This window comes from Triturus cristatus, chromosome 6, assembly GCF_964204655.1.
Source record: "Triturus cristatus chromosome 6, aTriCri1.1, whole genome shotgun sequence".
NCBI lineage: Eukaryota > Metazoa > Chordata > Amphibia > Caudata > Salamandridae > Triturus > Triturus cristatus.
In genome coordinates this window covers 709,122,111-709,134,934 of record NC_140589.1, presented here as the reverse complement: position 1 = coordinate 709,134,934, position 12,824 = coordinate 709,122,111, and the positions used below count along the sequence as shown (strand labels likewise).

Here is a 12,824-nt window from a genome sequence, read left to right as displayed (position 1 = left end):
ATTTGTTCCACTCCCCCACACCCGTTCCCACTTCTTGGGGCATCCTCTTTTTACATATACCGCCTTTTCGGCTACCATAACCCCGTCCACATCATTACACCATTCTGGATATGTTGCTGAATTTTGCACTCCCCAGTATTTAGCGATATTGCGTTTTGCGATTGTCATACCCAGTGTCGCCCAATCTTGGGTTTTACGATTGAGATCTGTGGCTTCCCATATGTTAAGGAGACATCTTTTGGGTTCAGGTGGTACAGGGGCCCCGCTAACGTATGTGATTGTTTTCATGATTGCCTCCCAGTATGCTCTGATTCCAGGACACTCCCATAGCATGTGAAAGAATGTACCTGTGTCCCCACAGTTCCTCGATCAGAGATCGGTATCGGAGATCCCCATTTTGGCTAACGTTGCCCTGGATAAATATGTTCTGTGGAGCACTTTAAGCCACACCAGTCGCAATCTGGAGGGTATTTTGCCACCTCCCGTGGGGATTCTTGTGCTTCCTGCCAATCAGTGTCATCTAATTCCCAGATGTCTTTCTGCCATTTCTCACGGAAGCTCAGTGTAGGGTCTATAAAATTATTAATTAATTTCGGTTAAGTATAGGAAATAGCCTTTCGGTCAACCTACTCCGTGAGTAACCCGTCCTCCAGTGGGGAAGCCTCTGGAAGGATTGTGTCTGCCGGATAGTGGACATGAGTGCATGTCTTATTGCAGGTATCGGAACATTTCCATTGGTGCCATGTCATATTTTTCTTGAAGTCTTGCAAATGGAATAACTTTCCACTTATCCCAGAGATCTCGCACCCTTGAGATTCCTATGAGGTCCCACTGTTTGAACCCTTTGCAACTACTCAGTCTGCCTAAATTCCCGGTTGGGGTGAACTGTGTTGTTTTGTTATACCAACCCAGTTTCTTGACCGTGTGCCATATTTAGACTGTGTGCGTTGTAGGTCCCGAGAGACATGCCCTGTGATTTTTGTTATAGAGTGCCCTCATGACCCCTCCCTCCCCCAAAATGTTTCAATCCATACGGAATGCGGGATCAGTCTGGGGGGAGTGAATCCATTGGTTGAGAACTATGAGCTGGGAGGCCCAATAGTACGCATGTATGTTTGGGAGTGCTATACCACCATCGTACCACCCTCTGATCAATTTGCTCATGGCTATACAGGATGGCTTTCCTTCCCATAGCAGGGTGCACAAGTCCCCAAGTGTCCTATTTTAAAAAAAAACAAAAAAACAGCAGGCCTGTCAAGGAGTATGATATTCAAGCAAGATTTGACACTTTACTACCAAGTCCTGGGCACTCATATACAAGAGTAATTAGAACAATTGGAACAATTCACTAAATGTAAGTCCACTTTAATGACAAAAAGGAACCCCCCGCCCTCTCTCTACATATTCTGTCAGATTCAAATGGGTCATCTCTGCCTATTCAAGTCAGCATATTGTTTGCTCCAGGGAGCAGGTTTACATGCCTTTTCATTTCTAATGCTAATTACGGCTGACAGAAGTGAGAGAGAAAATTAAGATTTTGTTTCCTGGGACTTCAGGCAGGGAAAAGGTAACTTCCTAAAAGCCATCTTCCCAAAATAGTTATTACAAATGCAACTTCACTAGTGAATTAGGCTTGTAATAAATATTTTTTAAAAGTTCCAAATTATTTGTAGCTGTTTTCTAGCCGTAGATCACATTTATTAGACTTAATATTGTATGCCAGTGCTTTACTATGGAACAGCCAACCCTGCTACAGTAAAAATAGCTTTTAGGGCTTTTCATTGTAACAGCATGTTTAACATTAACCTTATACATGTTTAACTTTTCAATACCATGCATCCTAGTTTATGGGAAGTAAGGCCTACTTATGGGTGTCTTATTAACATTTAAAAGGAGGGCAAAAGGATTTTTTTGACAGGTTAAGTTTGCAGATTACAACCACAAGGCCAGGCTACAATGGTAGACCTGGAGACATGCTTTACAGTGCCACTGCAATGCACAATGAACTTTCAGTCCACTGGTAGAATTTAATTTAGAGGCCCTGAGTACATTTAAGACCATATACTAGGGATGTATGACAAATTAAGTAAATCAATCAGGTGGATAGCAATTTTAACATGTTGAATGTAGGAGCACAAGCAATTTAATACAGGAAGAGTAAGGTAAACAGAGTTCTATAGCAAGGAATAATAGAATTTAGGAAAAAGGGATAGAAATCCAGGGTGACCCCGTACAGAGGGTAAATTTCCAAAAGATACCATCTGAAGGAAAATTGTATATCCTTCCCAAATACGTGCAAGAACGCTGTGAACAATAGTGGGCATTCTTTTAAGGGTTTATGGGTTGCTGTCTGTTAGATGACCTGACAGATTCTTTGCAGTCCAAGTAGAACCTAAAAGCGCTACAAACGTTAAGAATATGAAAGGTCCTGTTGACAAACCAAGCTGCACTTGAAAAATGTAATGAGGAATAATATTCAGATTCATATGAAAATGCAACACAATTGTTATTAAAAGAAATGAGTTCTGAAATTAACATAATAATTATGAACATCTAGGGATTAACTGATGAAAGGGATTGTTACCTCTTGCTGGAATAACTACAATAAGAAAAATGGCCTTCTATGTCACCAGTTTCACTTAACTGGACAAGGTTACCTACTCACCTTTTGCTTAATGCACAAGCTCTGAAGAGGTCTCATCACTAATGCATCACTTTTTTAGCGATCCATCTTAAAAAGAATTGCAGATACAGAAATGTATATTGGGCAGAGCCTGCCCAAACACTGCAAGCACAACTTGTGGGGGTCAGCTTCTGAAAATTATGAAGAATGCAAACTGTTGCCTCAAAGATATCTGCCAAGCAGGAAAAGTACTATGGGTTGATAAGGTGGAGTTGTAAAAAAGAGTTTGCGCTGTAGAAGTACGAATCCATTAGTGTTGAGAGAAAATGGCTTCACAAGGACAATGTCAGTGTTTCAAAATATCTCAATGAAGAGTGCAAAATTATAACATTATTGGCACAGGCCGCTTAGTGTGGATATCAAGTGAAAAAGATTCATTTTTACACATTAGAACACAGGGCAAAGATCAATACATAACGCATTTAGCATTCCTACAAACTACTGTTTTTAAATGTTACCTTCAAAAAGACCTCCAAAAATTGATTCATTTTCTTCTCCTACTCCAGTCGGTATACCTGTATAATAAATATAAATTGTCAGTTAGGAATTATACTATATATTACAGACCCAAGTAACCTAACACATCATTAGAAAAAAATGTATTTCATAATTTTGCATTACAAATTTCTGAAAGTCTCAAAGGTGCAAATCACCTCACAAGCTGTAGATGTTTCTGATGTGCAATTCTGTGTTACAAATTATTTGTCCAGATTAGTAATGTTAACGGTACATATGACTGCAACCGCTGAACTAATGAATTTGCACTTAAAACAATATGATTATTTCATTTAAAAATGTGATAAATAGTGTAGTATAGGTAGGACACATTTTAGCATGAGACACCATTTAATTAAAACAGATGCCGTTTTAGTGATTTGCTCATCTTGCTCCTTCTCATTTCGCTCTCCGAATTAGGTACCTGCTGCGAGTCTCTCTCCCTATAGTTTCTGCAGAACACAGAATCATGCCTTGGCGGAAATAGACTGTTGTATGAGAAAGCATGTATTGTGAATGAAATGTTCCATCGTGTACCCGATGTATCATTTTGAAGGATCTCTGCTTGTATATCTCCATAATGCAGTTGCTGAGGAAGCAAGCGGAAGATTTTTTAGAATCTTTTAGAATTACAAAATTGTACAATGCAATCGAATCACGTTCATACCATGATGAATCTGCAGTTTTAATAATTAATATGCAAAAATTGTGTATAAAAACCAATGTATTTTTGGGATTGGGGCAAGTTTCTACTTTCCTCCCGTTACTCTGTCTGATTATTTTGAGATTTTCCTTTCTTCACTTAGGATGCTTTCAGTACTCTTTATGAGTTTGACACGGCCTAATTAGGGCTACCATGTTGGCGGTGTGGGCACCGCCGTTCCGACCGCCCTATTGCAAATTGGGCGGTCAGACTGACATGGGACCTCTGAATTCCTGGCGGTGTTGTGGCAGTCTTGAGGCTGCAATATGCTTGGCATTGCCACTACTGTACTGCCAAGCATATTACGAGTTTCCTCTCAGTCGGGTATTCATGGCAGTGAACCTGTCATGAAAACTGTGGGGGAGAGGAAACAAAGGGGGCCCTGGGCCCCCTGTTGCCTCAGGGCCACAAGGTGCAGTTAGGGGGGCACGTGTTTTCCCCCTGTGTGCATGCACTCCAGTTCCTGCACAACATGGACTGCAGAGTCCATGCCGTGCAGCAACTGCCTTTGATGCTCCCATTGAGGTGCCCTTTTTCAGAGGCAGCCCCGTGGGACTGCCAAGGAAACACCAGCCAGACACGAGAAAACACGTGGTCTGGTGGGCGGTGCTTACACTGCATTGGCGGTGAGGGAGCGGGCGGCGGCCCCACTCCCACACCGCCAAAGTTGTAATCAGGCCCTTTGTATATAGAGGGATTTTATTGGATGACTAGGGTTTTTGTTATGATCTGTAATATTGTGTTCTATATCTAAGCCTTCATGGCAACTTATGCATATTCTCTGTAATGTTTTATTAGCGATTCTGTATTACATTTTTTTATACTTCATTTTGATCTAGAACTCAGTTTCTGAGTGGCCCTAGTTTCCAATTATGATTTTTACTCTGATAAGTTTGTGCTATTGATGGGAACAGTAGTTTCTTGCCTCTAGATCAATGAGAAAGCGCAAGGAGCTGAACTGCCCAAGGTAAAAGTTGGGGTTTATACAAATATTGGGGTTCAGCTCCCACAAATTTGGTAGCAAAAGATATTTGGCATAAGAGCTCCTGATCTTTAAGGGTTCCCCTGAAAGCTTTAATGGTTTATGAACCATTTATGCCCAGATTGAAGGAGAAAACAGGATCCTCCAGTAAAGTGGCTAGCTGTATTGGCTGTGCTTTCTGGAACGAATTTGGAGTATAAGTATTTGGAGTGAGAAATTCAGTTTGTGTATGTGTTTTGTAGTATGAATTGTGAAAAAGGATTTCTGTTCCTTTGTTGAATTGTTATGTGATGATGATCATTGGCTCGATTGGTGGATTGGTCACTGTTGTGATGATGTATTATTTGTATTTGTAATCCCATTCGAAAAAAATATGTATTATTGCTTTGAATAGAGTCAGCTATCGGATTAATCGTAAATCTAAGATCTTGAGATAGTGACTATTTGCCTGAATTGAGGTATGTAGAGCGAGGCGCCAATCACACATCTGTGGGGAAACTGCATTAACACATTTTCTTTTCAGGATTGAAAGTTTAACTTGAGGTATTGTGCTTCCCATTAGTGCACGGGGTGAGGTACATTGATTTGGAGGTAGATTTTGTAGGATTGTTGAGACTTTCTTTCTATTGTTTGTTTTTGAATTGCTATGCTTTGTGATTGAGTTATTTTACTTAAAATACTGACTTTTATTTTTTTCTAGGGTATGACAAAGGGTTTATTGATTTAAAATGATTTAAAGTGGTTCCATAATTGTTTCCTTGTTAACAGAGAAATTACATTGTGATTGGTGACATCATCACAAAGCCATGCTCTGATTGGATGGTTTCTGGCATAGTGATGCTGTGATAGGGTGACCTTTGACTGAGCTGTTATTTGTTGTTGTTCACTAAGTTTGTTTATAGAGTTTTATAGTGATTTTGTGTTTGTTTTGAGGCTATTTAGCTGTAAAACATGGACAGTGTCTTCAGGAAACCCAAACCAAAGAACAAGATACCTAGAGATGGTCAGAATTTGAAGAGTGAAGAAATGCCAGCATATGAAATGATGTTAGAGGTTGGTTATTACACATGCACCTGGATCTCTGAATGGAATAAATACACAGCACATGATGAGGTTTTAAAATTCCTATTAGAAGGAACCGTCAATATTAATAAGCTAAATTTCCGAACACAAACCATGTACGATATAAGGCCAGTACCTAGAACTTCACAGTTTGAGGCGCTCAATAAATGGGATCACAATGCAACTGAAAAGGAAAGAGAAAACAATAAAGAAGTCATTCAGGGGTTGGTTTGAAAGTAAATTGGATTGGCAACAGAAAATAGAAAAGTTGGAGGGAAGATTTGATTAAATCTGTAAGGACCTTTCAAGCTGCAGTTTATAAAAAAGAGCAGGATAAACAGAAATAAAGAAAAATGTGGAGTCAGATGATGATCAAATCATAATTGAACTGTTGAGGTCTAGACATCCTCCGTATTAACGTAGATCAATGGAGGCAACCCAGGCTGTTGTAGGGGATGATAAAGATGCTGGGAGAGATACAGGAATGGCACAAGTCCCTGCTGGGAATGTACGGAGTGCTCAGACAGAAGATACGGCCACACTAGCAGAGCCTAGGACACGGAGAAGCTGGGTATTAGAGGGGCAGATATAGGTTACTCCTGTAAGAACTGTGGTGGTAGAGCCACCAACGAAAGAAATTTATATTGGAATTTTGAAAATGAAATTTGGAGCAATGTTACAAGGGAATGTGGATTTGCAAAAATAATTGAATTATTGAATTATAATGCTGATGAAATAAGATATTTAATAAAAGAAGCAGCTAGGTGTGCTAATGAAGCACATGATAAATTGGAATAGTTAGCTGATGAGCTAGAAGTTGACATTAGTAAAATGAAAATGAGACACAAAGTTATAAAATGGAGTTAACACAGATGAGCTTGATTACTTTGGGAGCTCATATTATGGATGTATTTGAAAAAACGAGGGACTGGGCTAATTAAAAAAAATACTGAAAATACAGAGAAAATTAAAGAAAGGGACAACTAACAAAAAGAAAAGGGATTGAATAAATGTCTCTTATGGTGCAGAATCTCACAAGGGTATACTGAGAGCCCTCCAATTTTTAAAAAGTCTGAAATTGCCATGTAACTCATTTCTAGTTCAATATATAGATGACTTGCTAATAGCATTTAAAACAAAAGAGAACTGTAAACTGGATAATATTGGCTTGTTAAATCACCTAGTTGAAAAGGGGCATTAAGTCTCCTTGACTAAAAAGCAGTATTGTAAAAAAGAAGTCATTTATCTTGGACACTATTTTGAAAAGAGTGTGAGGAAAGTCGCTTAAGAACGTGTTTCTGCAATTCTGAAATTGAGACTGCCGACCACCGATATTCTTGGATATTCTTCAGATATTTCTTGGAATTGTTGGGTACTGTTGTGAGTGGATTCTAAAGTTTTCCTTGTATGCAAAACCTTTAGTAAGATTGACATGTAATGATGTACAAGATCCAGTACCATTTGATGATGAGTGTCTTGAAGCATTAAAGAAATTGAAGGAGAGTTTGTGTAATGCGCCCACACTTGGAATGCCTGATTACAATATGATGTTCTTCCTATTCTGTCATGAAAAAGATGGATGTGCACTTTGAATTCTCACCCAGAAACATGGAGGGTGTATGCACCCAGTGGCATATCTTTCAGGGCTATTGGATCCAGTAGCTGTAAGTCTTCCAGGTTGTTTGAAATCGGTTGCAGCAGTTTGTCTGGCAATTAAACAAAGTGAAGGAAGTGTGATGGGCAATAAATCACTTGTGTTTGTCCCTCAATCAGTCGAGATCATTTTGACAAGGACACGAACACAGCATATAACAAACAACAGATTGACAAATTGGAAGCAAACTATCCTGGCAGCGAGCAGTACCTCTGCGTGCCGGTAGGTAGCATTGAATGGCTCCGCACGGCGGTGCTGTACGCGTAGAAAGTGACGTCCGCGTCACCTATACAGGTGCCTCCTCGGTGTGCTGACATCAGTTACTTTTCATGATTTTCCACGCCAGGAGTGCAGAACCATGAAGTGCAATGATACTGGTGTGTCCAAACTAGGACCCTGAAAGGGATCAGCCCTGACCCTAGAAACATGTTTGCAGAGAGGAGAGGATGGTGGGTTGGTAAGGAATCGGTGGGTAGATAATGTCTCTAACAGATAATGCGTCACCGAAGGTAAGTAACTTGTTCATCTGATAGAGACATCTAGCTGCAGATTCCTTACCTTTGAAGAGATACCCAAACAATACCATCCCCGGAAGTGGGCTGCAGACAAATTCTAAACTAAGAAATCCTGCAGGACCGAACATGCGAAGTGCCCGTCCCTGTGGACCTGACTGTCCAGGCGGTAGTGTTTGATAAACATGTGCAGGCACGCCCATGTTGCTGTCTGGCAGATGTCCAGGACTGGGACTCCATGTGCTAACGCAGTGGTTAGCTTTAGCCCTGGTGGAATGACCCCTTAAGCAATCAGGGGCTGCTGCTTTGCCAGTGCATAGCAGATTTTAATACAGAGAACCACACAGCGAGAAATGGTTTTGTTTCTATACCGCCTGACCATTCTTCGCTCCAACATCCCCCACGAAGAGTTGGTCGTCTATACGAACTCTCGTATGCGGTCAAGGTAGAACAACAACCCTCTTCTTGGGTCTAGACGGTGGAGTCGTTCCTCTTCTTTTGAGGGATGTGGAGGAGTGTATAAAGTGGGCAAGGTGACAGATTGGCCCACATGGAAAGGTGTTACCACTTTAGACAGGAAAGAATCCATAGTGCGACGAACCAGTTTATCTGGCAAAACGGACAGGAGTGGAGGCTTGGATGATAAAGCATGTATCTCAATCACCCTCCGGGCAGATGTGATTGCCACTAGAAAGGATGAAGGAAGGAACAATTATGAAGAGGCTCGAAAGGAGTACAGATTAAGCAAGTGAGAACCAAATTAAGGTCCCACTGAGGCATAATGAAAGGAGAGGGGGGAAACATATGGACAAGACCCTTGAGAAACCTATTCACAATAGGGGACTTCAAAAAGAAGCGTTGGTCAAGCAGCCACAAAAAGTCAGACAGAGCAGAAATATAACTCTTTAGAGTGCCCAGAGCAGAGACCTGCTTGGCAAAAGTAAGAATAAACAGAAGAATATCGGAAAGGGAAGTAGAAAGAGGGCCAATAGACTTTTCTGTACAATATAATACAAATGTGTTCCACCGGCAGGTGTACACCGTCTTGGTGGAGGGACGCCTTGCTGCTAATATAACATCTACAAAAAACAAAAGAGGGAGTGAAGAGGTAGTGTCCTTAACGAGCACTGGAGGTGGATACGTCCTCCTCTGGAAACACAAGGATCCACCTGTAGATGGGTTTCTTTCAGTGGAAGTTCTCACATTGGATAGAGTGTGTCTCCTACATTGGTTGGAAGCACACAGTGTTTGCTTAAATACCCTTCACACACCAAAAGGGCCCTTGGTGTCATGCTTCATCATGGGGGACTTCCCGTCCTGCTGCAGGACGGTGAGTTCTACGACCTACGACTACGCGGGAGCACTGATCTTCAGTACTATGTGTGGTGTAGGAGTTTGTGAGAGGACGTTTCAAGGGTGAGTGGAGAGAATGAAATTAAAAAGGACCTGGCCCCTGTGGACTAAAAAACTTTAATATTCCTTGGAGCTGGTCCTATTAAAAGAAGTGGGTCAGAGACGTCCTAAGTTAATGTGCGGATACTCCTAATCAAGTAAACATGTTTCGAAGCTCTGGGGCTTCTTCATCAGGACTGTAACTGATCCCTTCTATTCTCACTATATTAACAAGAATGATATCAATAAAGTGAAACTAGTGATATGTACAAATAAGTGAGGATGCAAGTAATCATGCACTATATACAATACCCTTTTGGTATTCTAATTGTTAATTTAGTTATTAGGAAACAATGCTCCATGAGCCTCGAGAACGGGTGTGAAGGGTGTCGCAACTGAATTAGTTTCGTTGACACTGCCTCGCTCAATTAAACGCCTACCAGCGGCTCCGCGGGGCAGTGTCAACGAAACTAATTCAGTTGCGACACCCTTCCCACCCGTTCTTGAGACTCATGGAGCATTGTCTCCTAAATAACTAAATTAACAATTAGAATACCAAAAGGGTATTGTATACAGCCTCAGAGTAATTCTCACCAAAATCCAGGATAGAGGCAAAAAATTCGGTATCATAGCCTGAATATCCTGGTGTCGTTACTCTGGAAGATAAGCACAAAACTTCACTGTGCCCAGAACAGTTCCGATGAATGGAAGCGTCTGAGAAGGAGTCAGGGGTGACTTTGGCAGGTTGATAGTGAACCTAAACCAATGCAGGAGGTCCACCATAGTCTGGAAGTGGGAGATGACAGATTGGGGCGTGCCAGTCTTCAGCAGTCAGTCGTCGAGACAGGGGAAGAGCTGCGACCACTGCCATCTCCTTACTGAATACGCGAGGGGTGCTGGTAAGGCCAAAGGTGAGCACAATGAACTGAAAGTGCTTGTGGTCTACCATAAACTGCAGGTAACGCCAATGGGCTGGCTGGACAGGGATGTGAAAATAGGCATCCTGAAAGGCCAACGCTGCCATCCAGTCTCTTGTGTCCAGGGCAGACAAAACCTGAGTCAATGTGAGCATCTTGAACTTCTCTTTCTTGAGGAAGAAGTTGAGGGTTTGCAAATCTAAAATAGGGCGAAGCCCTTTGTTCTTTTGGGAATCAGAAAGTAGTGGTTATAGCAACCACTGCCGACTTCTGATATCGGAACCCTCTCTGTGGCTCGCTTGACCAAGAGAGCAGTGACTTCCTTGCAGAGCAAGGACAAGTGATCCTACATCAGCTGCTTGTGACATAGAAGCAAAGGGGGGGAGGTTTCAAAGGGAAGGGAGCATCCCCTCCGAATGATGTTAGACCCACCTGTCTGATGTTTTGGACTGCCAGTGGTGGAGATGATGGCTTATTCTGCCACCAACAGGACACCCATGATCTTGTAGGACACAATTAGGAGGGCTTAGATGTTGTGGCTGCGGGGGAAGGAGGATAGTGGTTGTGGCAGCTCTCTGGCTATCTGACAGGGTCGGTATCAACCTTGTCCTCGACCCCGGACAGTCTGGGAAGCTTGTGTGGGCCGGTGGCTGGAGTATGGCTGGTGCAGCTGAAAGCCTCTTCCATAGCCATCAAAGGAGTGATAAGCAGACTGGGGTTGATGTGGGGCAACTGAGAGGCCCACGGACGTGGCATAGCTCGCGAGTTGTTAAAGCGCTCCTGCGCCGAGTCTGCCTAGTCTACAAAAAGACAGTTGCCAGCAAAGAGTATGTACATGAAAAAAGCCTGGACATCCCCTGAAAAGCCAGATGTTCTCATCCAGGTGTGGCATCTAAGTGCCACCGTCGTCAAAACCACTCTGCCGTCTGCAACTGCTTGGTAGAGAATGGCCAGGGCCTCCTCCGGGACCTGCGACAGCAATTGCTTAACCACCGTGTCCCACAGAGTGTGGGAGTAGCGGCCCAATAAGCATTTAGTGTTCACCAACCGCAACACAAGGCTGGTGGAAGAAAACATATTCTTCCTCCAACTATCCAGCTTCTTAGAGGACCACCAAGCTCTCAGGGGTGGGGTGTTGGGTGAAGAAGTTTGAGTCCCCAGGTGCTGGGCAATGGCAGCAGGCAACTGTCCTGTTCATAGAAGCCCCTGTGCTGGGCTTAGACCAGGTTCCCTGTAGAACATCCGTCGGAGCTGCATTAAAACGGAGCAAGTGTTCGGAAGAGGAAGCTCCCCATTTTAGCACTTCTGTCAAGATGTTAGTCTTGACTGCCACCAAGGGCAACATGAGATTCAGGACATCAGCTGCCCTTTTCACCACCACAGAATAAGATGCTCCCTTCTCCATAGCCACGATGGGGGAAAAGCATACCAGCATCTGGAAAGGTGTCCAGACCACTGGCATCCCCGAGTTCCTCACACCAGTTAATTTCCTGGCTTTCCAACTGGTATTCTAAGGGGTCCAGTGACCCCTCTCATTCATCCCCACAGCCTACCCCTTCAGAATAGGGCTCAGACACCAACCTAGGATGCCTAGCACCGGAATCAGCATCGATCAACGCCAGTCTGGCTCTGTGTCAGATTCATGGATATAAATGGGTGTGGTGGGCATGAGCGGCGTCGGGAGCATTGGCGTCAATTGCTATGGCACAACCGGCACCGGGGCTCGTCTGCTCAGAGGCCGCAGCTGTTGGCGCAGAGCCCTGGTGGGGACCCCTCCAACCCCGTGGGGGCAGAAGGTGCACCGGAAGGGTCAAACTGCTCAAATACATAGCGCATGGCTTCGTAAACTTCTTATCTGAGCGGGGGTTGCTTCGGCTTCCACAAAAGGTAGGAGGCTTGGAGTCGGCCTAGAAAAGGATTCCATAGAATCGTGCATCAAACGATGATGCTCCTTCGTCCCATCAGCTGACAGACAAAGGGAAGTCGAAGCACGCTTCGTGTTCCTGTGTTTCTTCCCCAAATGTCCCAATGACCTGGAGTGGGAGGAAGAAGACTTGGGGCTCCCACTCGATCAGGACCAACGTCTCTGAGGCATCACCTGCTGGGCCATTAGTAGCTTCAGGGACCGTTCCCTCAAAGTCTTCGATGCAATGGCCGGGCAGGCCAAGCATGACTTGGAGTTGTGGACACCACAGACATACGAGATGTGGGTCTGTAACTGACATGGGGTGCTGACAGGGGCTACGCGGTTTAATACCTGTGTTCCTCGAAGACATTCCCTCGACACACCAGGAGGAATAATTCCTCGAAAAATAAATGTACAAATCGTTGAAAAAAGTCGGTCTAAAAGCAACAGCGGGGTAGCTCTTTCTTCCGATCAGCGCTAACTGGTGTGGAAAGAAAAGAACTGACGTCAGCATGCCG

The 12,824-nt window shown here is 43.4% G+C and overlaps 1 protein-coding gene across 3 annotated transcripts in view; it reads right to left on the bottom strand.

The window, feature by feature from the left end:
• The window catches only part of PPIL6 (peptidylprolyl isomerase like 6), a 171,850-nt gene that overhangs the window by 86,114 nt on the left and 72,912 nt on the right, over positions 1-12,824 (bottom strand). For all 3 annotated transcript variants that reach the window (XM_085611192.1, XM_085611191.1, XM_085611193.1), the window contains exon 6: positions 3,142-3,198. In XM_085611192.1, coding sequence (XP_085467318.1) covers positions 3,142-3,198 — 57 coding nt within the window. The remainder of the gene's footprint in view (positions 1-3,141; positions 3,199-12,824) is intronic.